General features: G+C 42.0%; 1 protein-coding gene across 1 annotated transcript; it reads left to right on the plus strand.

Annotated features, from left to right (window-relative positions):
- The first annotated feature begins 5,158 nt into the window (after nucleotides 1-5,158).
- Nucleotides 5,159-25,399, plus strand: LOC125322943 (protein ELYS-like). The gene is made up of 24 exons (XM_048297362.1): nucleotides 5,159-5,279; nucleotides 6,354-6,607; nucleotides 8,434-8,614; nucleotides 9,396-9,603; nucleotides 10,764-10,880; nucleotides 11,558-11,642; nucleotides 13,081-13,231; nucleotides 15,502-15,634; nucleotides 15,722-15,903; nucleotides 16,370-16,431; nucleotides 17,190-17,318; nucleotides 18,593-18,683; nucleotides 18,770-18,859; nucleotides 19,046-19,186; nucleotides 19,959-20,063; nucleotides 20,528-20,621; nucleotides 20,921-21,044; nucleotides 21,156-21,212; nucleotides 22,253-22,399; nucleotides 23,132-23,319; nucleotides 23,506-23,650; nucleotides 23,746-23,877; nucleotides 25,015-25,162; nucleotides 25,248-25,399. Exons 1-24 carry the CDS (start codon nucleotides 5,159-5,161, stop codon nucleotides 25,397-25,399), a joined length of 3,237 nt encoding a protein of 1,078 aa, XP_048153319.1.
- Nucleotides 25,400-25,578: the final 179 nt, after the last annotated feature.

The following is a 25,578-nucleotide window of genomic DNA, read 5'->3' on the forward strand; positions in this document are numbered from 1 at the left end:
TTCTCCAGTCTGACCAGTTTCCCCGAGGAGCAGTTTAAAAAGGAATGTGAGCATAATGTGTAACCAGGAGTGGGAGCTGAGAAATTTAAAGGACATAGAAGGAGATGGAAGCAAAACCAGACACTGTGACTTTCTGTTTAGAGCCTGAGAAAAGCAAGAAGCTGGAGAACAGTGTTAAGGCACGAACTCTGTCATCCTCAGTCAAGGATGGGTTTATAATGAAGTGAAGAAAATAGATTTTATGTGGGTGCTTTCTGTGTAGGCTTGCTACACATGTGTGAAGGATGAGAGGAAAAGATGATTTGCAGCTGTTTGCACATGTATCTGAGAGGGAGAGAATTGTAGTGGCAGGGAAGGACAGGAGGGGCCTGTGAGAGGAGGTGGGATGTATCATGGATGGATGCAGGAGGCTGTAAGGGCATAGAGCTGCAATTTTCTTGAAAACAAGATGGGAATTTCACAGGAACTACAGCTCATCACTAAATAGAACATCCTGAAGCTTTTCTATAGGAAAGTAATTGCTTGAAGGGTGTATGTTTTTATCCCCTAAAGAAAGGTTAGAATTTCTCAGGAGTGTAGTCACATATCTGCTTTAATCCACTGTTGGATGGCCAAAAGCTGAAGCTGGATTGTGCATCTGTACCTCTGGAAGGTTGAATGCCTTGGGACAGCCAGAATCTTACCTTTCAGAAAGAGTAACATGGGGTGTAATGGCAGGTTTTATTTCCAGGAAACACACAGGAGGATATTAGTGATGGGAGTATGAATAACATTAAGGACTGTTGTATTTTGTATTTTGTAAAGAAAAGAAAGGTCACAGTGGAAATGGTTCTCTTGAGTTACTTCAGAGGGTTAACATAAATACTCCTAAGACTTGTTTTTCTTCAATTGTTAGCTAAGGCTGATGAAAGTATTCATTCCAGGTTACAACACAAAGGAGATTTAAACCTATTTTACTTTCAATAGCCACTCAGTGCTTGAAGCTCCAATTGATTCACATTGACTTTATTTGCCTTAATATTTGTACATGTCCAGTGTGCAAGTAAGGGCACAGATAACTATTTTAATCCCCCACCAGAACTTCCTCTCATGGAAGACTACTCTCAGGGTTGTCAGTGCAATGGATTTATTTGCTGCAATTTCATTACTTCCCATGTAACTAATAATATAGCAAAGTTGTTGATTTCTGGTGGGGAAAAAAGCTACAGGCAGAAACCAATCTATAGGTTCTCATGAATAGTTGGACAATGCTTGCCACCAATTAGTCTAGGCCAGTCTGAAAATACTGAAATAATAGAATTTTAGGCAATAGGACAGTGTTTGTTTCTTTTGTTCATACTTTTGTCTTCTGTGCAAGCTTCTGAGTTTCTGTTCCAGGAATGCTTTTTTCACCAAAGTAGTCATGATGAGTCTCTTTTATATGCTTGAAGATAAACGTTCTGTGGTTCCTGTTGAATTAAAGCTGTTGCCAAAATAAAATGCATTTTCCAGCACTGGGCTGTGTGCATGACCAATAAGTGAGGTAGAGGGAAAACTGCAAATTATGGTTACTGATGTGTCTGTTTGTTCAGGTCAGTTTCTCCTTGACTGTGTCGTGACTCAAGAGCAGGCTCATCCCACGGCAGTCATTGATGTGCTGTGCAGAACTTGGTTTAAATCTGAACTGAAACATCAATTAGTAGTGAATGACTGCTTGCCTGTATTTTGATACTACAGCTGGGATTGTAGTAACAGTAAGAGAAGGATGCAGGAGATGGGGGTGTGATTTCTGTGAAAACCAACAGCACCACCATCTATGACCACAGGCTTCCATTGCACAGGAAAACCTTTGCTTTTGATCTGACCTGTTGCAGCTTCTGACCATGGTGTCTTCCTTAAAGGACAAGAACAGTGTACTCATCTCAGCAGGACCCAACAGTTACACAGGCCAGGTAAGATTTTGTTCAAAGAAGCAACTAAAATCAGTTTTTGCTAATACACTGTTGTAGAACGGTCAGGTTTTTTTATCTCTACTTACTAACATTCACTTCAGTGTAAGGCACATGTCTGGTGGTGGTTTGAAGTGTTATGTAGTGTCACCTACACTTCTGTCATCCTGGAACTCTGCTGCTTTCGAGCATGTTTACAAATCTTGCTTCCTAATTTGAACTGTTAAGTGGGGGCGCTCCTGCTGAACAGCAGTTTGCACACCTATGAAGAGGATGCACTTGGTTGTTCTTTTAGAGAGGGGTCTTGTGTGGTCTTGGGCAAGGAGTGCTGGAGGACACCTGGCCAGGCTGCAATGCAGCTCTGCTGGCATAGAGTCAGACCAGCCCAGGGAAGAGCTACTTGACAATGATCAGTTATGGTGCAAGCAGAGGCCTGGCACCTCCTGTGTGCAAAGAGCTCTTCAAAATTGCACAACACTGGAAAAAGAACAAGTAATATAGGATTTGCACAAAGTGTCATTTATTTCCAAGACCTTTCCAGGTTGTACTGTAAAGGACACGGTTGCTTTCAAATTGGCAAAAACAGTTGCTCCATATACTCAGTTTCTAAGAGTACAAGACATAGTGAATCCTATAAACTAGTGTTGAACAAAATGTTGATGTATTAGAACTAGATTTACAGATAAACCTTAAAATAATTTTAAGTTAGTGAATTTATTATAGCCAAGCTTAACATTTGATGTCAGTGCCTGCCTAAGTAGTGGCAGGATGTTACAAATCTGCTAACCCAGGGCATCTTCCTTCCTGCCCCAGGAGCCTGTCCTGGTGCAGTCCATACCTTGGGGTGTTTCTGTCCCAGACCCATGGATGTGGGTGCTGCTTTCCCCATGGCAGGTTCAGTGGGTAGTGAGGCTGAACATGCACCATGCACACGCATGACAAGAGCACGTGTGGCTCTGCAGGCTGCTGGAGACAGAGCTGTGCCTCTAACACCTGCCTTCGAGCACTATGGCAACTCACCATAATTCCCCTCCCTCGCCTGTAGGTTCCCACCCCACCATGTCTACAGAGCTCCAGAAGATCAGCACAGCTTCAAGCCTGGCAGTTTTTCTGTGCCCCCACCCTGGGCTGCCTCCCTGACCTCTGGCTGAGACACTGAATTGTCCCAGAGACAGGTTTTCCTCCTGTTCACTGGCTAGCCCACCTGAAGTCTGCTAGCAATTTATATATGCACATCTGGCTAGGGAAGAATGCAACCACCCGTAACTGTGGTCTCCAGCCCAGCTTCTGGCACTGAGACCATCCATCACTGCCCCACTTGCTGACACTGCAGACCTGGACCTGAGGTCACCTGGGACCTGACTTTGGTTGCTGACACTCACACAGTGACCTGTGGTCCCACCAGTTGCTGGCACTGGGACCCTTGTATGATCTGAACACTATAATGTAGCACATGTTCTCACACAGACTCACAGGATCATCGAAGTCCAGCTCCTGGCCCTGCACAGCACCATCCCCAAGAGTCACACTGTGTGCCCAAGTGCATTGTCCATTTCTTGAGCTCTGTCAGGCTGGTGCTGTGACCACTTCCCTGGGGAGCCTGTTCCAGTGCCCAGCCACCCTCTGGGTGAAGAGCCTGTTCCTAATATCCACCCTAAACCTCCCCTGACACAGCTTCAGGCCATTCTCTCTGGTCCTGTCACTGGTAACCAGAGAGCAGAGATCAGTGCCTGCCCCTCCTCTTCCCCTCAGGAGGAAGTTGTGACTGCAATGAGGTCTGCCCTCAGTCCCCTCTCCTCCAGACTGAACAGACCAGGTGCCCTCAGCCACTCCTCCATACAGCTACCCCCCTAGACCCTTTACCATCTTCGTTGCCCTCCTTTGGATGGTCTCTAATAGTTTAATGTCTTTCTTACAGCGTCTCCCAAACCCGCAGGGTACCCTGCTGCAGGTGATGGATACGTTGTTTCTGGAGGCAGCCAACACGACCTCTCCTCAGGGCACGCCCGGCCGGTAGAGGCTGAACTGCGCCCTGCAGTGCCTGACAACAACATGGCTGCTGCTTAGCCAGGCAGGGCCGTGTCTGCGGGAGGCCTGGGCGATGACAGCCAAGGACTGCGTGACTTGCTGCTCTGGGAATTAAGGTGTCACATACAGTTTTGGAGAAACAGTGGTGACAGGCGTTTCCTGCTGTGACACTGTTTTACTGGTGTGGTGGGGAGAATAGAATCCTTAAGTAGTTAGGAGAGAGTCACCGACCGCCAGGGCCTGTTGCATGGGTTGCAGGTGTTTCTGCAGTTGATCTTGTCAGCTTGCTGGCTGTAAAAGCCTGTTGGAGAATAACATGTTCCAAACCCATCTGGATACAGGCTTGGGCAGCCTGCTGTGGGTGCTGGCTTGAGCAGCAGGGCAGTCAGACAAGATGACTGCCAGTGGTTCCAGAAAGCCCTTCTAGAATTTCGTTACGAACCCAAGATTCTAGAACTTGCGCTGGGAGGGACAAGCAGTGAAATACACTCTGCGGAGTTCTGTACTGAGACCCTTGGCACCTATGTCTCTCTGTCCGGGTAAAGCAAGCAATGTAGAGACAAGATTGGCACAGCACAGGCTTCAGGAACTTTTGCTTGCTCAGCTATCTTAGACAGACTGCAGCTCTTGGATGAAAGTAGAGTTGTGTCAGACAAGAACCACAGCAGATAGCTGGGTAAATTAGCTCTAATGTCCAATTCTGATCTCTGTTAGTTTTGTTTGTTTTCTCACTTAAAAGGAAGTCAAATCTTTGGTCTGCGTCTGATACAGAATCTTAGCTGTTGGGGCTATTGGGATAGAGTGCTGAAATCCTTTCTACTTCTCATTTTCTGCTATAGGTTTGTGCTTCCTGGAGAGCACAAACTTTTTGAAATACGATTTTTCTGAGATCACAGCTTGCGAACCTGGATGAGTAGACCTGAACTCAGTGTGTTGTTCTCTTTCCTATTATTTATCTTGTCCATCCCTGTGTCACTTTTTGTTGATCTCAGAGGCATCAGAAAAGCACAAGATTCTCCTTTTGCTCTGCTGTGAGATGGAAAACTGTCCTGAGTTCCATTTTTTTTTTAAGCAGAAAGAGCTACAGATGATGTATAGGAGATTTGTCGCTGCATACTGATGAAGCTTGGGTCAGTCTCAAAGATATTTATGGCTAACATGAGTCTTTCTTTTTGCCTTTTTTTCTTTATTTACAGTGAAGAATGCGAGATCTAACGGCTCAGGTAACGAGCAGTCTGCTGCAGTTTCCAGAGGTGACTGTTCAGGCACTTGGGGAAGATGAAACCACACTAGACTCTGTGCTGTGTGGGAAGTTTTCTGGAGGTGAGCATTTTCCTTTAAATTTGGTTCTGGTATAAAGTTGTTATTGCCTGAAGCACAGGGTCACAGAATCAGGTTTGTTTTGTCAAGATGCATCAGGTTCTGATAGCACAAACAGGATCTTTTAACAATTAGAAATGCTAATATTAAACCATTCATAGAATTGAACACAGAAATTGCAACAGCCTGCTCCAATCTTGTGCTATTAAAATAATTTAGCTGACCATGCTGAGTCAATGAGCCTTCCTCAGCTTTGAATGAAATAGAAGGCAGTTTTCAAAGAAGAAATTGTGTTGTTTTGGGATGGATTTCTTTCTACCAGCTCAAGCGCTGCCCATGTATTTCCAAGGTATTTAATAGGATGCAGATGAGGACCCAGTGAGAGTTGCTGAAAGCAGCTAAGCAGATTAGCTAGCTGACTTTCTAGGTGATCTGAAGGTAGAGCTGGATGCCTGTCTGGATGTCTGGGCTTGTGTTAAGACCAGATAGAATCTTACCTACCTGACTGTAAGTGCAGTAATGGAGCTGATCCTTCCTTTGAGCTTGACGTTCTCCAGTGAAGGAACAAGTGTTAAATTCTTCAGTGAAACAACACTTGTTGAAGTGTAAAAGTTGAAATGCAGTGCCCATTTGAAGATAATTTCCTGTCCAAATCCCTGCCCAGAGTAGTCACGTGTCAAGCAAAATTCTTAAACTGGAAATGAATTGGTTTAGATGGGCTGTATTTGAAGTGTGCTTTGAGACTTGTGTTCCTGTACATATGTAGGTGTTTTCTAGCAAAAGCAAGGCAAGTATGATGTACACGCTAGAGATCAGTCTATTGTAATCTTTATCCCAAACAGTCAACGTTCTTGAGTGCAGGAATGACAAGTACAAATGCAAAGGAACGGGGTTATTAATTTTAGGATGTACTGGTTGAGGGCTGCAATGGGTGATTTAAAAGCATTGTCCAGAAGTAGGTAGTTTGGTCTTCCTCCCTTTGGCGCGTTTGAGGGAAAGGCGCAGTGACAGCGGCCTCGCTGTTGTTGCAGTTCCTCTGCTGGGGATTTGTTCAGTCATGTTTCTTTTCCCTTGCAGGCAGAAGTGGCCTGGCGTGGCTGGCGTGTGGCCCTCAGCTGGAGGTGGTGAGCTCTGTGACGGGAGAGCGGCTCTCTGCGTATCGCTTCAGCGGAGTGAACGAGCAGCCTCCCGCTGTTCGCGTGGTGACCGAGTTTTCTTGGCAGAAGAGGACTGGACTCCTGGTTGGGTTGGAGGAAGCAGAGGGAAGTGTTCTCTGTCTCTATGACCTTGGGATCTCAAGAGTGGTTAAAGCAGTTGCTCTTTCAAGAAGGGTATGTATCTTTTTGGGGGAACAAAGATTTTGTGTTGTTTGGTGCTGCATAATCCTGTTTGAGGAAAAGCTTTGGAACGTCTCTTTGTAGGATGTATGTTTTCTGTATTACATTAACACGTTGTCAATTAAGAATACCCAGCCAAGAGAGCCATTTTCTCCACACCCTTTTCTGCATTTTCTGTTTTAAGGCTTTAAGGAGCACCATGTTTCTGGTATTATTTTCCATGTGGATATATAACGACTGCGTATTTCAGAACTGTCGCATGGTATTTTCCGAATTTTTCCTGGTTTCTATGAGGCAGAAGGGCAGCATTCAGATTCAGTGAGCTGAGAAGAGTTTTCTTTGTTCTTTCCCAGAATGAGCTGGCAGTACACTAGGAGAATAGGAAAAAGCAGTGCATAGCATAGTGGAAAAATATGTCATTTCAGGAGCTTCTACATGGAAAATAGAAGTAACCGGGGAACATTTTTGGAAGATTCTATGGAAAACTAGTAAAGATTCATTTAGATCTAGTTGTACAATGAAAAAAATATCCTAAACAGAAAAGTTAGAAGCAGCAACACTTGAACCTTGGCTAATTGTGCAGCAAGATGTGTTCTGTATTTCCTCATCACAGTCACCAAGACTTGGAGCTCAAGAATCTGAGTCATCAAAATACTTTTGCTAGTCCTCTGAGCAGCAGAGAAGATTGGAGATTTAATCTGAATCATAAAAATTCTGAAAGAAAACCGAGTTTCTTAAATAACTATAGGTACTTCTAAGATTGGAATTCTTGTGTCCAAGGTAAAAGGTGGATTGTGTAGCAGATGTCCAGGCAGCACAGTCATAAGCAAATGCTTGATATGGGAGAGGAGAAAAAAGATGGACCACCTTGTGATGCTCACTTCTTTGTTTTCAGGCAAACCTTTGTTGTTGCTGTAAAGCTGCCTGTTTTCATGGTGCTGCATTTGTAAGAGGCCAATCGATAGCCCCTGTTCTTCTGTTGTCCAGCTTTAGTGCAGGAGCCTTGGTGTGCTTGGGTCTCTGCTGGAGCAGTCAGTATTGTGCTGGGTGTGCTGTGGGTGCTGAAGGGTCTTCACCTTGTCCTGAGGTTGTGGGGACTGCTTGTCCTGTCCGGGAGCAGAGAGAGCTCGTGCCTCAGGCTGAGCAAGTTCCTGTTTGGTCTGTTGCTGTTGGTTTAGGCTGCCTTCTACAGTTTTCCTTCCCATCTGTGACAGTGCTGGCACGCATTTAAAATTTTTGTTGGATATTATGAGTCAAAGTGAGGACCAGCATAGATTTTACTAAGCCAGCATCTCCCTCCAAGCCTTTCTAGGAATGTTTCATTCCCATGGAAATGGTGTGTCTGCTGTGGCCCATGGCCACTGCCTTGTTTGCCTTGCAGCCCTGATTTATCCTGTGAAATGTTTGGTAAAGAGGACCTGGACTGTATCACAGTGCCGATGGGCTGTGAGCAGTGGAAGGACTAGATTTAGCTTTGTCTTTCTTACTTAAGTCCCATACATACAGTAAAGCTTCTAGCACGTAATTGATTTCATGTGTCTTCTCAGATGTAATTATTTCTAAGTAGGAAATGGAAATTGGTAAGCTGTAAAGACAGAATGGGCCATTTAAGTGGAGAGAGCTTTCTTTCTATGAATTTCCTTTTTGCTTGGTATAATTGGGAACAATGCTTTGTTTTTAAGTCTTACGAACCTGTATTTACTTTCTTATTTCTGATGTGCTAATGCTGGCTTCATTTCTGAGTGAATTGAGCTTCCCTTCTGAGTGATTACTCTCGAGCTTGTCAGAAGAGCTTTGCTGTTGACTGCAGTTTCCCGCAGGTGACTGCCATCGAACCCATCAGCAGTGACGGCGGAGCCAGTGTGAGCACCCGGCACCTGCACCAGAGCCTGCGATGGCTCTTTGGAGTGGCAGCGGTGGCTACAGACGTTGGCCATGTCCTTCTGGTTGACCTTTGTTTGGATGATTTATCTTGCAGTCAGAATGAAGTAGAAGCATCGGGTAAGCTGCAGTTTTTAAACTTGAATTTAGAAGTAAGAAAATTTGTTTCTTTTCAAAAGCCAGCATGTATCCCAGTGAAGATCCCAGCGTGCTGACTGACTGCTGACATTTCTGACACTGCTGATTGCAGATGGCAGTTTGGCATTGTGTGGTCCTGAACTGACCAAAAATTGGGAGTGGCTCAATACTCCGCCTGATGTTAAGAACACCTCTTGCTGCCCAGATCCCTTTGTCCCTATGATTCGTACCAGTGGGATGTAGGAATTTTTCCATCTGAGTCCGTGCAGCTGCCTGATAGGAAGCTGTGTCGGAAGTACCATATTTCTTGAGAGGGTTCTCCTGTTTCCATTAATGACTTTGGGCAAATTTTAGGCTTGTGTTTTGAAATAAATCTGGTTTATCAAAAGCCCTGAATTTGGGTGAATGAATACTGCAATTTGTGTCTTCAGATTGTGCCCACTGTTTTGGGTGTTGTAAGAGTGGTTTCAGGAGTTCATGTCCCTTCAAATAGCTTCATCATGAGGCCTTAAAAATGAATTTGTCTAGAAAGGTTACAGTTGTACCCAGTTTTGAAATAGGATTGAGAATACCTGTCCCATTGGAGAGTCCTTCTTTTCTCTAAATAGGTGCAGAAACAGAAATAGCAAAAAAGGTGTTGCAGAAATGGGTGTTTTGCCTGGGACAGTAGAATTAGATTATACACACTGTATAATCACATCAGTTCCAAATGCAGCTGAAGTGGCATAATACATTCATTTCTTGCCTGCTTTTATGTGTGTAGATCTAGAAGTTGTCACTAGAATTCCTGCTGAAGTTCCACAGAGAAGAGAAGCTGTGACCAGAGAAGGGAGGCATCTCTGTTTTCAATTACGAAGTCCTTCAGGAACAGCAGTATCAACCCTGTGCTACATAAGCAGAAGCAACCAGCTCGTTGTGGGTTTTTCTGATGGCTACTTGTCACTGGGGAATATGAAAACTTTGAAGAGGGCGTAAGTAGTCCTTTCCACTAGGTCACGCTTGGAGGTGCAGTGCTCTCAATTTTTCTGCTTCTGAAATATATTCATTTCAGAAGACCTTTTTTCTGTGAGTGGGATGTTGGCTATAACCTTGGAGTGTTCAGAAATCCTATTCTGAAATAACTCACACATGGATTAAGTGCAGCGCCTTCTCCGCAGTGGACTGGGATAGTTTTCTTACTGTGCCTGTGGATTGAGGACTTGTGGAAAGCATTGGGACATGTCAGACAGTAGGGATGTGATAGATCTGATTTTTGTAAGTCAGTTTGTTCTGTCCAGTAGTATTCAGTAAAACCAGGCAATGTGTGTATTTCAATGAGACAGGTTTTAGAAATTATTTTTCAGAACCAGTTACTGCAATTAGGGCATCCACTGAAAGGCATCAGTATGTGAATAATGTGATTTTGGTGATTACATTTTTTTAAGTGACCAGGATGAAACTGGTGAGACATGATAATTCAGTAGCTGATCTGTGCCTGAAAGCATACTTCTTCCTACATTTCACCCTTGATGGAAGTAGGGGGTTGATGTATTCCAAGGCATGGATGTACATGAACCAAAGTTTCTTTGGAAGCCTTGGAGATGAGAGTAAGAAGCATGTAAATTTATAAACAATAGAAAAATTAAGAGATTATTTCAAATCTCTGAAGAGCAATCTCACCTTTAATACTTGGCCAGATTCAGATAGGGGTTTACTTTAGCAAATCTACAGTGACTCACCAAAAATTACTGATACATAAATAGAGAGTGGAGGCATAATTAGGTGTCAGGAAAAGATTGTGAAGGTACAACTGAAGTTCAGAAGTCTGGAAGAAAAAATTTGTTACAATGTCCAAGTAAAGAAATGAGAAGCTCCTTCTGTTTGGTGCTGTTTTAAATATGTTCAGATTTACTGCATTTTAAGTTCAATATTAAAGTAGGCTTCAACAATAGGAACAGTCTTTTCCCCAACAGCTGAACTGAATAATTTCTGTTCCTCTTCCTGGGGCAGTGGAGGACATAAACAGAGGTTATTGCTTTGATGGACAGAAATCTCCTCACCTTGACTGCTGCATAAAAAATAGTCACTTGCTTGACTCAATTATTTGTCTTTTCTTGTCTTTTTTTTTTTTTCTTTTTTTGCAACCCTGTAGGCACTACACTCAGCTTGGAGGAGGGAGGATTCCTGTCTGTGCTCTTACTTTTCAAGAGCCTGAGAGTGATCTTCAAAATTGTTGCTACTTGTGGGCTGTTCAGTCTACACAACAAAGGTAAATAAAAATTACCATAAGCGACTGATTTTGCTAATTTTTTTTTTTTTTTTTTTGATATTTGGACACATACAGCTGTCCCTAAAGGAGGGTAATGACAGTATTACTGGTTGCTTCATAAGAGCTTCAGAAGTCTTTGGAGTCCTTGTGTGCCAGTTCAGCTTCCCTAGCAGAAAATGAACAGTGTTCAGCAAGCAAATCAATGGTTTCCAGCTGGGATAAGGAATAAGTCAGAGCGTGGAAGGGTGCAGTGCATGCAAGAGAGGGACTGTAACTTTGGTGGGAAAGGGACAAATATACCTTCCTCTCTCAGCATCAGCAAGCTGCTTAGCCCAGCTGCTCACAGAGTGGCAGTCTTCTTAAGTTTGACTTTAAAGAAGTTTTTCTGGAGAATGCTTTACTGTGAAAAGCGATTTCCAACAACTGTAGGTCCATACCGCATATTAAAGCTTTCCAATGATATAGTTAGCATTTACCCCTGAAGCTGTTAGTGTCAAAATTTCCTGCTTTCTGTTTTACTGGCTGAATGGGACCAATTATCATGTTTTGGGAAGCAGTGTTTTTCTTTTCAGCAAGAGCATGCTCTTAAGTAAGTTTCAGCCTAGATCTAATAAAATGATAATGAGGATTGTAAAGCCGCTTTGTAATCAAATCTCCTCATTTATACTTTTTTTCAGGGAAGGGAATGCTGTGAGTTTACATCTGTTGCAGTTAGCATTTGGTGACAGGAAACACCTGTCATCAGGACAAGTCACATATGAGGTAAGACAGGCCTATATGTGAGAGATGAAAAGATAAAGTTTCCCTGAGTATCAGTTAAGTTGGCTCTTTGTATATGAATGAAAGCTGAAATTTCTAGTTATTAAAATGAAAGCCTGATGGGTTTATGGAATTATAGTGCTTTATCTTATGGAACTGTTCTTTGGTATGGTGGACATCTTGTTCAGGACAGCATCTTTTATTAAAAATTATTTTAGTCATTTTATAAGAAAGATGAGATTCTTTGCTTAGGCTTCATGCTAGTTTTTCAAAGAGATGGTTTTGATTTTTCTTAGCTGCTGTGCATGTGTATCTGTTATTTCTAAAATTCCTGAATAAAAGAGAATGGAATGTGCATGCTTTAGGGCAAATTTTACCATTTTTTCTTTTCAGAAATGAAAGACTTTTTAATCTGTTTATTTTAGACACATTTTGTTTTTATTTGTAGCATTTTCTGGAACCATTAAGAGAAAGTTTGTCTCTTCTCAGATTAGATGAATTAAATGTATAGATTGAGAATGTGTGCTTTCATGCCAGTTCATTTTAGATCTCTGAAAGTTTAGGAAGCTTGTTTTTTGTTTGGTAGGGATTTTGCTGATTTTTTAGTTTGGTGTTTTGTTGGGCTTTTTTAATTGTAGAGCTGCTATTTGTCCACAATGCACACACATTCACATGTTGTATGGTAGACAGGTTGAATGAAGGCTGTACTGAAAGACAGTATTTGGGTTAATGCTTACTTAGAAAGTGGTGGTGGCAGAGGTTCAGGGCCATCCTTTCTGCATATGTGTTTCTGTATATTTCAAAGCAGTTTGCTTACTCTGTAGTAGTTTGGAATCTTAAACACATTGTCCATGTTCATCCCATGTCCTCTCGATAAGGAATTGAGGGATATTTCACCCAGTAGTTGCCTACAAGATTAGAGGAGGAGCTGATAAGAGCTTATGTGGTTTGAAAGAAGATTGTTAATCTCTAGGAAGTTCTCATCATTACTAGAGAGATGGGTGTTCACTCTATTGATGTGCCTATCGATAACGTCTCGTGACAGACCTTTAGCTGCTGTAATGTCAGGTTCTGTGATCAAAACATGGAGCAAAGACTTTGTGTGCTGATGTGTTGCATTGTTTCAGATGTCTCTCTATATTCAGGTAAAGACATCTTGATGATGCAAGGAATTCTGCAACACATTTTAGATCTAGACTAATGTTAGGGAAATGCTAGATTTTGAAAATGTGCAAAAGCCTTTACAGCCAAACTTGCCCATTATGACTTGACACTTAATTCTCTTGCATGTCAGATGTAGTTCCTATTGACAGGAAACATGCAGTATAGTAAGCATGTCAGATATTGCATTGTTTCATATTTATGAATTTATGTTTCATATTCATATGTATGTTGTTATTTCAAACTGACCTTTCCTCTCTTCTTCATTTTTTTCCCCTAGGGTTTTAAATACTGTGTCAAACTCTTCAGTTTAGACCTCAGTGGTGGCATCTTTCCCTGGAGAGGGCAGACCAGCAATACTAAATTCCTCAGCTTTCAGACCATAGAAAAACTTCACAACCATGCTGACAGAGAGGATAGCATTAATGAAGGTTTGTTCTGATGTCCCTGTTTGGTTATTCTAAACTACATGATTTGGGAATCTAAGCAATGAATACTGTTCTATACTCACAATCTTGAAGTCTTAAATATTCGTCTAGCTAACCTTGTTGGGCTTATTTAAAAAAAACCTGGGTGCTTAAGTTATGTGAGAATTCTTATCCCTCTGAACATCATTCTTTAAGGGAAAAAGTAGGTTTTATTTTATGTTTGCTGGGATGCTAGAGCAGTGTACAGGGTCATCTGCATAATGCTGGTCAGTCAGCTTGTTCTGGCAGTTGTCTTCATTGAACAGTAATATCATTCTGTCTATTGCTTAGGAGTGTTGCCTGATTTTTTTTTTATCCTGCTCAAACCTCTGGCTGCATCTAGTGAATCTAGTTCCCCAGGGCTCAGAACTGGGGCCAGTCCTGTGAGATGTGTTTATCAATGATCTGAATGAGGGGATCGAGTGCACCCTCAGTAAGTTTGGGATGACGCCAGCCTGGAGAAGTGTGTTGATCTGCTGGAGGGTAGGAAGGCTCTGCAGAGGGATCTGCACAGGCTGGATTGATGGACTGAGGCAAATTGTATGAGGTTCAGACTCTTCTTGCAATGCTACAAGCTTGGGAAAAAGTGGCTGGAAATGTGCCTGGTGGAAAGTACCTAGGAGTTCTACATGACAGCTGGCTGAACATGAGCCACCCCACCACATTAAAAAACCCCAAATCCCCAAAATAACAACAAGAACCTTTTCTGTCTCATTTTTATCAAGTATGAGGCATGGCAAAAAACCGTTAGTTTTCTGATGGTTTCTAATTAGATTTTATTCAGAACCTGCTCAAGTTAATTTCTAGGCACACATTAGCTTCTGTTGGATGTGTGTTGAGGCTAGCAGTGAAGTTGTCTTCTGAATTGTGAAGGTAATTTTTCTACGCAAAGGCAGTTTCAGAAGCTGACAAAATGGCACAGAAGTTCACAATGAGACACAGCAAAGTGTGTGAGGATCCCTAAATGGTAGTGATGAACTGAAGAGAGAACAGAGAAACATTTTGCTCAACATACGGCCTTCTTTTTGTTCCTTGCTCTATTAGAGTAAATGATATTCACATACTTTGTTTTACATCTAGAGAATGTGTCACGTTGCGCGCCAGCTCAAAGACAGCCCGGAGGTCTAGCCGCAACCTGACTGGTCCTAGGCGGTCCACACAAAAAGAGAGGACGCAGGAGAGAATGAGCTCCTCACCCGAGGAAGCTGTCTCCAAGCAGGGTGTGAGGGCACGCAGGTGGAGGCAAAGAAGTAGAGAGAAGGGACTCCTCGTGTAGGTTCCATGCAGAAGGTTTACTCACGTGAAAGGGTAGGGAGAAAGAGCCAAGGATCTGAGGGTGTCCAGGAATTTTATAGTGGGGCTAGGAAAGGCAGGGATAAGGGATACAGCCAATGGGATATGGGATAGGAGGCGGGGTTGAGAGCAAGGGAACCAATGGGATTAACACATAGGCGGGACTAAGGGAAGGAGCCAATGGGGTGTCGAGTCTAATAGAACTTTCTAGAACTTATATTAATGTAAGGGAAATAAATAGACATAGACTTAAACATAAAATGGGGTGGGGAAAACATGGACCAATCTTACAAAAATATGTAAACTGTGGAACTGGGGGGTTATGGGCTCTCATCCTAACTAGAGTGAGGCATTAAGCTTTGGTGCCTGACCACCACAGCTTGGTGTCAGTTGTATTCTCAGAGCTTAGAGTGGCCATTTGTATTGCCACAAGAATGCATTGTCCCCAGACAACACAGAACATTCTGCTTATTGGGAGAACTAGAATAGAACATTGGGAAATTTTTATGTTAAAATTTCTATTCCAGTTTCCTGTTCATATCTTTAAGTATTATTTATTAAGTCTGATAATTTTGTTCTTTTACTGTGACTCGTTAGACTTCGTATATATCAATCATGCTAGCTGAGTGATACAACTGTATGAGATAATTTACAAGTGTGCTTTCTAAAAACAGCAATTTGTGTTCCTAGCATGTTTTTTCCCCAAATTATTCACACAGCATGTAAACCCTAAGTAATTAATAATTGTGTATTTGATTTTGTTAGGAACAAGTATAATTTGAACAAGAAAAAGATGCAGTATGACTGAAACATATTGCAGAGATGGTTGCTATTCCATATTATTTTTAATTATTCCTGGTAAAGTGTTGTACTTTGTGAGTTTCATGAGAGTAAATATCTCATATTTTCTACAACAAGAAACAATGTCTTCTCTTTGACAGTAATCTCTCCTGACACCAGTGTATCAATCTTCAGTTGGCAAGTGAATACCTATGGTCAGGGAAAACCATCTACTTACTTGGGTGTGTTTGACATCAATCGCTGGTATCATGCTCAAATGCCAGACTCACTGAGGTAGGTTTTAGTTAAGTTGCTTTCAATATCCCTACAAAGGATTAATTTGAAAGTCTCTGTTGAGCTTATGCACTTGTTTTCTTTAAGGCCAGAAGAATTCCGTCATGATTGCCCCTATTTTGCACTGTGGTCACTGGATCCTGTAATAAGCATGACTTCTCCAAACCTCATTTTGGATATTCTGGTACACGAGCGTAGTCTAAGTCGGGGGGTTCCTCCTTCTTATCCACCGCCTGAACAGTTTTTCAATCCAAGCACCTATAATTTTGGTAGGTATTTCAGTGCTTTTCATTTGAATAGTGACAAGCTTCAGTTGAGGTCAAATGCCACTTAGGGGTTCTCCTTCTTGTTCATTGTTTGTCACACAAAAACCAAACCAAACAACCCCCACAAACCTTCTCCAACCTGGTTACCTGTCCTGACAAGGTATTTAGCTTGTGCAACATATCTGACAGGCTGCTGACTTTTGGGTTTTGGGGCTTCTGTAACACAGCCTGGGAAGGGGTGATGGTCATAAAATGAAATGACTTGGAGCTGAGGCCCAAAGCACAGCATCTGGGTGGCACTGGAGCTTAAGTTTCTACGGTCAGACAGTAAGTACTTTTTAAAGAAAGTTTGTAGGTGATCTGCTGAAGGCAAGGGCTGCTCGAGGTTTGTCTTTCCAGAGGGCACTATTGAAAAAGCACAAACTGGTGATAAGGTAACAATGTCTGTCAAACGTTCTTGTTTCTGCAGATGTTACGTGCTTGCTCAGCTCGGGAGTTGTTCACATGACTTGCACCGGCTTCCAGAAGGAGGTGACTTTTTTGCTGTATCTCTGTTGAGACTGTCCAGAGATGAACCTTTTCAAGCTTCTCTCTTGCAGTGCTTTGAGTGTCAGAGACCACTTTATGCTCACACAGCCCATCCACATGCATAACTGCAGTCACATCCTGCCAGTTTCATGCAAATAGTGCTGTTCTAGGGAGGCAGAGCAGGGATTGAATGGCTGGAAAGGAATGCAGCATTGCTGTAGTAGGAAGAAAGGGTGTGGTGGAAGTTGGGGAAAGCGTTTTCTTCTTTGTACTGTCTGCACAGCGTGGAGTTAGGGTATGGACCCCGATGAACTTGAGAAAGGAGGACAGCATGGAGAAAGGGAGAAGTTATTTAACTGTTTCAGAATTATTAAGGAAATGCATGTTTTTTCTCCCAACCTTGGCCAAATTATAACTTCTGAGCCACTGCACAGCTTGTGACAAATCCTTTCAAATTAAGTTCCAGCTCACTAAATATACCCATGTAAATCATCTTTGGCACAAACAAGCACAGAAGTGTGGTTTAAAGTTGTGTGTTAGTTTTAACTTCTACAGAATATAATTTGTGTCAGGGAAAATACCAGGGCTCGGGTATTAACAGACAGGCTGGAAAATACTTCCTTTAGCATTGCAAAGGTTAGTATTTTCTTTCACAGGATATTGTCTATAAACTGAAACTGTTAGTTTGGCTGTTGTTTTTAAGACAGAACCCTAGTGATTGAATGCTGTCTTAAATCTGTGTGTTTTGATTGATGTTTCAGACCTTGAAGTTCTTGAAGAAATCTGGTCCTTTAATAAGTGAAGCCATTTGTGACAGCTACACTCGGTGTCTTGTAGCTGGCTTGCTGTCTCCAAGACTGGTTGATGTCCAGCCATCCAGTTTGAGTCAGGTGAGTGTACACTGGGGAATCCAGGGGGAATACATCCATCTTATCTGAAGGCTCTAGAGGCTACAAGACATTGCCATCTGAGTTTTATGTGACTTGGAAGCTGCTCTGACAGGCAGGTTTTGACATTAGGTAGCAGAAGTAATAATATGCAAACTCCAAGTTTGACTGGGAACAGCCCTCTTGGCAAGCTGACCCAGCCCATAGAATGTTTATTTTGCAAGCCTGATGTAGGCTCTTACATTCTGATTAGATGTTCTGATGTCAACTCTGGTTTGGAAATTACTTGGGAAAGCAAGACATTTTATGATGACCTTTGCTGAACTGTGATTATATTGTTCAGAGACTGCATTGAGCAGGGATTGCTTTTGAATACTAGAAAGAAAAATTTCAGAATTAGGGTCAAGAAGCTTGGAATTTTGTTTGGTACCCTAAGAGGTAGTTGGCATGTTTCCTTGCCTGAAATGCATTTTCAGAAAACAATGGAAATATCTGTATGTCTTTTAATATGTAGAAATTGCTCTTAAATGTAATGTTTTTACCTAGAACACAAACTTTTTGATTTGTTTAAAAGAAAATAGAGGGAAGAAAAAATGAAAAATTGTATGCAGGATCATTTCACCTGAAAGAAATGTCTGAACACCAGCTGAAATAAGCTTATTTGCCGTGTGTGTGCATGCCTGTGCATTATCCCTCTCGAGGATTGCCATGGCATTAGAATACAGAATTTGAACAGAAATTTCTGCCTATTAGAACTGAAATGTTTCACTTCTTTATGGTACTTTAACAAATTGTAGCTTAATGTTTTGGCTGTCAAAGCTGCTTCATGTCTTGCTGGTCTTGGGAGCTGCTTGGCCTCAGCTTCACTGTTTCCATGCAAACACAGTTGTGTTTGCTCTGTCCCCTTCACGTGTTCCTGATGGCAAAGGGGGGTGCCCAAAGTGCATCATGGGTATGAGCAGAGGATGTTACTGCAAATAGTTAACTGGGACTCAGTAAATGGAAACTGAAACCCCAAGGCACAGAAATAGAGATTAACATTAGCCTGTGTGAGGTTGAAATGTCAGAGGAACACTTTCCTGTGTTCCTCAAACCAGCAATCAGTCCAGCCCGTGGCTGGAATTCAGAAAGAATCAAGAATCGGGAATTAGTTGCGTTTGCACCAGTGGACTTTGTGATGTCTGAATGAGTATCCAGTTAGAAACAAACACTTGTGTCGATGGCTCGGGAATGAAAAGTAGGTGAGGTTGTGATTTGCTTTTGTCTGTTGTGCTTAGGAGGAGCAGTTAGAAGCGGTGTTGTCAGCTGCTGTGCAGACAGGTTCTTTAGAACTTCTGACGGGATGCATTAAACACTGGACTTCTGAAGGTAATGCTGCTTCCAGTGTTTTTATGTTCTGTCTGTTTTGGTGAGAAATTGTGGCTTCACGTCCTTTTTGTTTTCTCTTTCTACAGAGCAGCCAAGTTCTGCTGTAAATTTACGGTTTGTTCTTGAGTGGACGTGGAGCAAAGTGATCTGTACAAAAGATGAACTGGACCAAATATGTGAGTACTGGTGTGGTCGTTTTTGAAAGCTCAGGTCATTCTTTGTAGTGGATCCTATTCAGTAATCTGCCGGTATATGGTACTGCTTCTTTAAGTGTTCTCTAAGTGTTGTGTGGTTGTTGAAGTGTCCTCTGGAAGTCTGCAGTTGCTCTGCTGACTGATGATTTGATATTCATCCTTGACAAGGTGTTCCGCTGTTTGACGGCTCCTGCAACTTCATTGACCCCCAGACACTACAGTCCCTTCAGCACTGCCAGCTGCTTCTGAGCAACCTCAGCACAGTCCTGAACTGTTTTCTAACAGAAGCCCGAGAGCTTACTGAGAAAGGTTGGTGAAAGCACTGCTAAGCCTTGGGTCCGTTTGTTAAGGTTTGGAAGGATGCTTGGGTTGTAACTGTGGAGACAGGAGCTGCTGTTGTTTTGGATGGCTGGGAGAGTGTCAGATTGAGCTGGGAGGAGGGGCTTAAGTCTGAGAAGCTGGGACTGTGATTTAAGATGCTTTGAGTTCAGGGCAGCAGCTTGTTGTGGAGGTCATGAGGCTGGGTAGGGGAGGCTACATTGCTTCAGCAGTGAGCTGAGTAAGCACCTGGGTGGCACTTAACAGCAACTGAGTGTGGCAGTGCTGAGAAGTGTTCCTAGTTCTTAGCTCGTGATCGATAGCTGTGTGCAAATTGCTGGAAAATATAAAGGAAGCTGAAATGAGTAATGTGTAAAGCAAGTTCCTTGAGTTATTTTGGCTTCTGATTTTATTAATTGTTGTTGGCATGGTGTGGGCAAAAGAAGAGGCTCCCTTTGCTAAAGTAATAATCTCTGCTACACGGGAAACAAATGGCTTTTTCCTGAGTAAATCTAATTGATAAGGTTTGGGTTTTTTTAAATTTTAATTTTTAGTGAGTCTGTTTCTTTGTAGTGCTTGGTTTCTTTTGGGGGTGGGTGAATGGTGTTTTGTTTTTTCAAATTCAGAAGTGATCTGGGGGGACAAATACAAGTAAAAAGAGTTCCACCATGTTTTTTTAGGCTTTCTATTTGTTCTGCTGAAGGGAGTTTTGTAAAAAGGAGAGGAATTGCAATATCCAAATAATCTTTTGCCTTTTTTTCAGGTTTTACAGACTTGACAAATAAGCAGGTGGTAACCAGCCTCATTTCTTTGTATGCACAAGTGGTGATCTGGTTCTGTCGATCCAGTCTCCTGCCTGAGGGTTTAGGTAAGCAGAACCTGTATTGCCAGAACACTTGTTTTGAGAGTAAAAGCAGTACCTGCATGTTTGGAACCTTTTGTGTATTGCTGGAGGTGAAAATACACCTTGGAAATGCTCTGAAATTAGACACCTTATAAATTCCATTGTCAGCCTTAATTGTCTGACAGATGCTCACAGACACATTCAAAAACCATTCCAAACCGACAAAAGAGTTGTTTATTTAGGAGTGGCCGTGAGCTTACCTTGCGTGCTCTGAACGCTGCATCAGCTGCAAACTTGAAACTGATCTTGAGACAAGAAGAAGTAGTTGAGCCTTTTATCTTAGTTCTCTTTTAGCAAAGGCAGAAACATGGATTCTTTGAGAGTTGGAGGTTTCTTGAGGTTGTGTGGTTTCTGTCTGTCTAGTCCAAAGTTGTAGTTGAAAAACGTGGTCTTACTTCTTTAACTTGCTTTTACTTTATCTCCTGTAGATGACCATATGCATTTGTCCAGACCTTTCTACAATTACCCTCTGATTCAGAGCTACTATACGGGTCACCGACAGAAACTCCAGCGCTTATCAAGGTAAGACTTACAGGAAATCTCTAGAAAGCCTGCACTGTTAGTTAGACTGGGTGAGCATGGTTACTTTGGCAGTTAAAACCCTTTGTCTGCACTTCCTTGGCATTCCACATAACAGAGCAGGAAAGCAAACCTGGAACCCAAACAGTCACTGCAGCTCTTCTCTTGATTTCTGCTTTGGACTGCCTCATTAATTCATTGTGACCTAAGGAGCATCTTTCCTCCGAGTCAGAAATCTGTGACACTGAGAGGCTGGAATGAGTGTTTTCCTCTGTCCAAACCCTTGCTCTCTTTTGTTGCAGAGGAAGGTGGGATTCTGACTGCTTGATGATTGATGGAATGGTTTCCCAGCTGGGAGAGCAAGTTGAGAAGTTGTGGCAGAGAGATGAAGGCGGCACTGGGAAATACCCACCTGTCAGTTTACACGTGAGTGTTCTGTTCGCTGAAAACCCCAGCAGCAGCAGCAGCAGCAGTCCCCTAAAGCCAGGGACTCTGAAAGACAGGAGCATTAGAAAACCTTTTCATCTTTCATTTCAGGCACTGCTGGATCTCTATTTGCTAGAAAGCATTGAAGAAAGTGACAAACATGCAATTGTATCCTTTGCAGATTTTGTTGTTACCTCTTCAGTGTGTGCACATGAATGTTCTTCCATGTTTGTCACCAGGTGTTTTTCGCAAAGTCTTTTCTGATACAAGAAAATATGTTCCCTAAAATATTCAAGATAAAATCCTCCCTTAGTTTTTCTCAAAATTCAACACAGTTTATAATTTTTTAAAGCACTCCTATATGTAGCAAAGGACTGTGAGTTAGAATGGTGCCCTGAAATGTGCTGCTTCAGAGCAAAAGGATTTGTAACAGTGGTTTTCCAGTAGCTGATTTTTGCCAAAATCATTTGTCTCGCAGCCCAGCTAACAATGTTTGCTTTTTTGTGTGTGTTAGAAGTGCAGGCACACAGAATAATAAAGAGGGAGGAGAGAACAGTCATTGGGTAGAAACCTAATTTTTGAGCTGCTGGAACATGCAGGCTTGCCTTTGTTGGCTAAACCATGAGGGGAGCCTGGAGAGCAAGGGGGTTAAAAATGGTTGTAGTATTCCAGGGCTGCTTTACTAGAACACGTCCTTAACAAAGGATGTCAGAAAGGGAAGATGAGACATTGAGTGAGGGATCCACATACAGTTTTAAACACAGTTTCAATCAGACAGTGCTAAGTTGCATTGTAAGGGTACCATAATTTGTGGTTTTTTGTGAAGTCAGGAAGTGAGGAAAACAAAACAGCTGTAGAACTTGTTTTTTTAATAATTAAGCATTGGATGTTCAAGTGTTTTGGATGTCCAGCTGGTAGATTAACTGACTGAAGCAGGAGCCTGAGTTTATAACAGCAGTATTTAAATATCCAATATCTGATTTTTGATTTCCTTACAGAAATCCACAAGTGTTTCTCTGGCTGTTTATTCAGAATGTTGATTTGTGGTTAGGACGTGACTATCGATACAACAGGCTGCAATACCTTAAAATGGCGAGATCAATACATTAGGGTGTTCTGCTTCCTACCATTTTCATATTACTATGTTTTGCTAAATGTGATAAATTTTTGGCCTTAGCAATTTATTCACCTTAATTAGATACTCTCAGACAATTTACTTGCTGCTGGATATCATGCATTCCTTTCCAAATAAAACAGAAACTTCGATTGACTCCTTTCCAACTGCCTTTGCTATTCCTTGGGGTCTCGTTAAGCTTATTCAAGGGTTTTGGCTTCTAGATCACAATGATTATGAAGTAAGTATGAAACAGTTGAGTTGGATATTGCAGTGCAGAGCTTTAATCAATAAAAGTATTTTTAAAGATTGGTACTTAGGAGCTGTTGAAGCATTAGAAACTTTTTTGTAACACTGCTCTGACATCTTGGGCAATAAGTCATGATTTGAAATTTTGCTTTAACTACTTTGACAGGAAATTGATTAAAACAAAGGCATAATCAACTTTATTAATTTTAATATTTGAATTTTCAAAGCCATCTATGGTTAGGTTTTCAGCAGACTGGTTGGGCACTGTTTCTAAAAGAGTGTTTTGGGTACTTTTAACCGTGGAAACTGTGCTGCAAGTAGCAGCAAGATTTGAGACAGAAGACTGCAGAAGTGACTTTTCAACCTGTTCTTCTGATGCTGAAGGTTGTTCTTTACTTGTCACCATGTCAATAGAATCAATTTGTTGGTCGAGTAACTTATTATTTCATATATTTATAAAAAGCAATGTTTGTCCACAGACTTTTGTTAACTTAGAAAAATCTGAATGTTCCTCTTAAAGCATTCACTTTGTTCTCTCTGGCTGATTCCTTCTTTCCTGCAAATACTGAAGAACTTTTATTGATGTGTCCTGGATCAAGCATTTTGTTAGTTAGACATCTAAGTTTGCTTAACCCCCCTCCAGCCTTGCTGCAGAAAGTTTTGCCCGTGTTTGTTGCACGGGTTTGTGAGTCTGTGGTAATGAAGCTGCTCTCAACTTCTCCAGAATTCCCTGGCCCTGCTCTTCCATCCAGCTACAATCAAGACTGTGTCATGGCAACACATGAGGATAATTCAATCCCTCATGTGCCAGGGAGAGCACAGGCGAGCCCTCAGGTACATCCAGATGATGAAGCCGTCGATGTCCAGCAGCAGTGAAGTGCGGCTGTTCCTCACCGTGTTGTTGTCCAACAGGTAAGGAAATCTCTCCTGCCGTTTTGGCATCCACATGTTGGGAAATGTGGAGAACTGATGCTACAAATGGGGCTCCCCTCCATTTCCATTTGATCCATTTGATCTTTGAATGAATAGCATCACTGTGGGGCATCTTGGTGGCTCTAGTGTTCCTATTCCTTTCCATGTCCAAAAACTTACCTCCAGGTGCATGGTGGAGGCTTGGGGTCTGTTGCAGCAGCACACCACGAAGTTAACCATAGAAGAGCTGCTCAAGCACATGTATGAAATCTGTCAGGAGATGGGGCTCATGGAGGATTTGCTGAAGCTGCCCTTCACAGACACGGAAAAAGTGAGTTTGGAGAAGAAACAAAAAAATCTTAATCGTCTCTGGCAAGAGAAGAGGCAGAATTGTAGTAGATGTTTGAAACGTGTTCTTTCTCACAGGAGTGTTTGGAGAAGTTTTTACAGACCAATGCTGGTGTTCAGAATCGTGAGTTCCTTTTAGTCCACCATCTGCAGCGTGCCAACTACATCCCAGCGCTCCAGCTGAATCAGTCCATGAAGGCCAATCTGACGGTAAGGGTAGACATCCCGCTGAGTGTGCAGGTTTCAGTTGGTGTGACTAACCACTTTTGATAGTCCTCAATAAAAATCCTGCTTTGGCTTTTATACCATTCTTTGAAAGACTAGGAATAAGTTCCTATGTGCAAAGTTACAGCTGAACCTAAAAGCTGTCTGAAATAATTTTACTACTTCAAACTGCCGTGTAAATTTATAAAATGTTGCAGACCATGGTTGACTCCACTTAAAGTTTGTTTGCATCTTAGGAATAAATGTGTATCTTTTCTACCATCCCATCTTTTCATTCAGTTCCTCAAATCCCTCTGTTATCTATGGCTTAGACTATGGAAGTTATTTGTGTCACTTTTTTCTGTGGAATAAAGAATATGTTGTATGTCACTTCCTGTATCTTGCTTTTCTAGCTGAGAACAGTCTGGATGCTTGACAGGTAAAATACATGTAGTGGGGTTTAGTTGTGATTTTGGGTTTTTTATTTTCTCAAACCACTTGTGTTTCATGGTACCAATTTTATGACATAAATTCTAACCTATGTTTCTCAAAATATCCAGATTAAATTTTGTGTTATGTGAACTTCTCTTAGGGCTCTCTGATACATGTGTTGTTTTTTTAAAAGTATATTTTTCCAGTAAATCCAACTTACAAGGTAGTCTTGGAAGGTTTAAGTCCTGTGTGTAAAAACTGTGTTCCAGAACAGAAGGTGTGTGTAGGTAGATTTTCTTAACTCGTTTTAATTTCTCATCATTTTGTCCAACATAATTTGCAGTTGCCCTGTGTATTCAGTCATCTCAGACATCTGTATTTCAGGATAACCAGGGGACAGCCTGCTCTTCCATAAGCCATTTGAAAATTGTAGGTGTTAACAAGTGTATGAGAATGAGGCTCTGCAGAGTGCCACAGTTCTTTTAACTAGGAGTTTTATGTTCTACTTTTATTCCAGTCTTCTTGCACTTATCTAAAACTACCAGGTGAACTTGCTGTGTGCTCCTGGGTGGCACTTGCTGTGTGCAGCAGAGGTGTTCTCCTGTAGCTGTAGAGCAAATTTAGGCCCCAGTTAGAACGAGCAGAGATAGTTCTGTGCAATGAACTTCCTGTAAATTGTTAACGTCGTGCTTTACACATTTCCGTTGTCAGAATGATCGTGATCCTCACCTGAGAGAGAGAGCAGTTGCCAGAAATTCTCTATTAGACCAATATGGCAAGGTGCTTCCCACAGTTCAAAGGAAGCTGGCAGTAGAGAGAGCCAAGCCGTACCGTTTGCCTTCATCAGTCTTAAGAGAAGGTAATTTTAGAGAAGGGAAATACGATGTACAGCCGGCCATCACTTTGATTACACAAGGGTGATATTTTTCCCTCTTGCTTTACAGTGCCAAGGCCAAAGCCTTTATCAACAGTAACAAGGCAGGGCAATGCAGGAAATGTGCACCCAAGAACAAGTTTCATCACTAAAGTACTGTCCAGATTTAAAGAAGCATGGCTAGGAAACAAGAAAACCAATTTTTCAGAATATAATAAGTAAGCAGCCTTTTAACAAAGTTTAGCCTTGTGCTATGTGTTTGAGGGGAGAGAGAGAGAAAAAGGAGAGAAGTCTGTTTGAACTATGTTAGTGTCTTGGTGGGAAGGTACACGTGAATACAGCTTTGTTTTGCTTTTTTGCACATGAAATATATAACATTTGAGACACAATTCCTCATAAGT

The sequence above is a fragment of the Corvus hawaiiensis genome, chromosome 3 (genome assembly GCF_020740725.1).
Source record: "Corvus hawaiiensis isolate bCorHaw1 chromosome 3, bCorHaw1.pri.cur, whole genome shotgun sequence".
NCBI classification, from domain to species: Eukaryota; Metazoa; Chordata; class Aves; order Passeriformes; family Corvidae; genus Corvus; species Corvus hawaiiensis.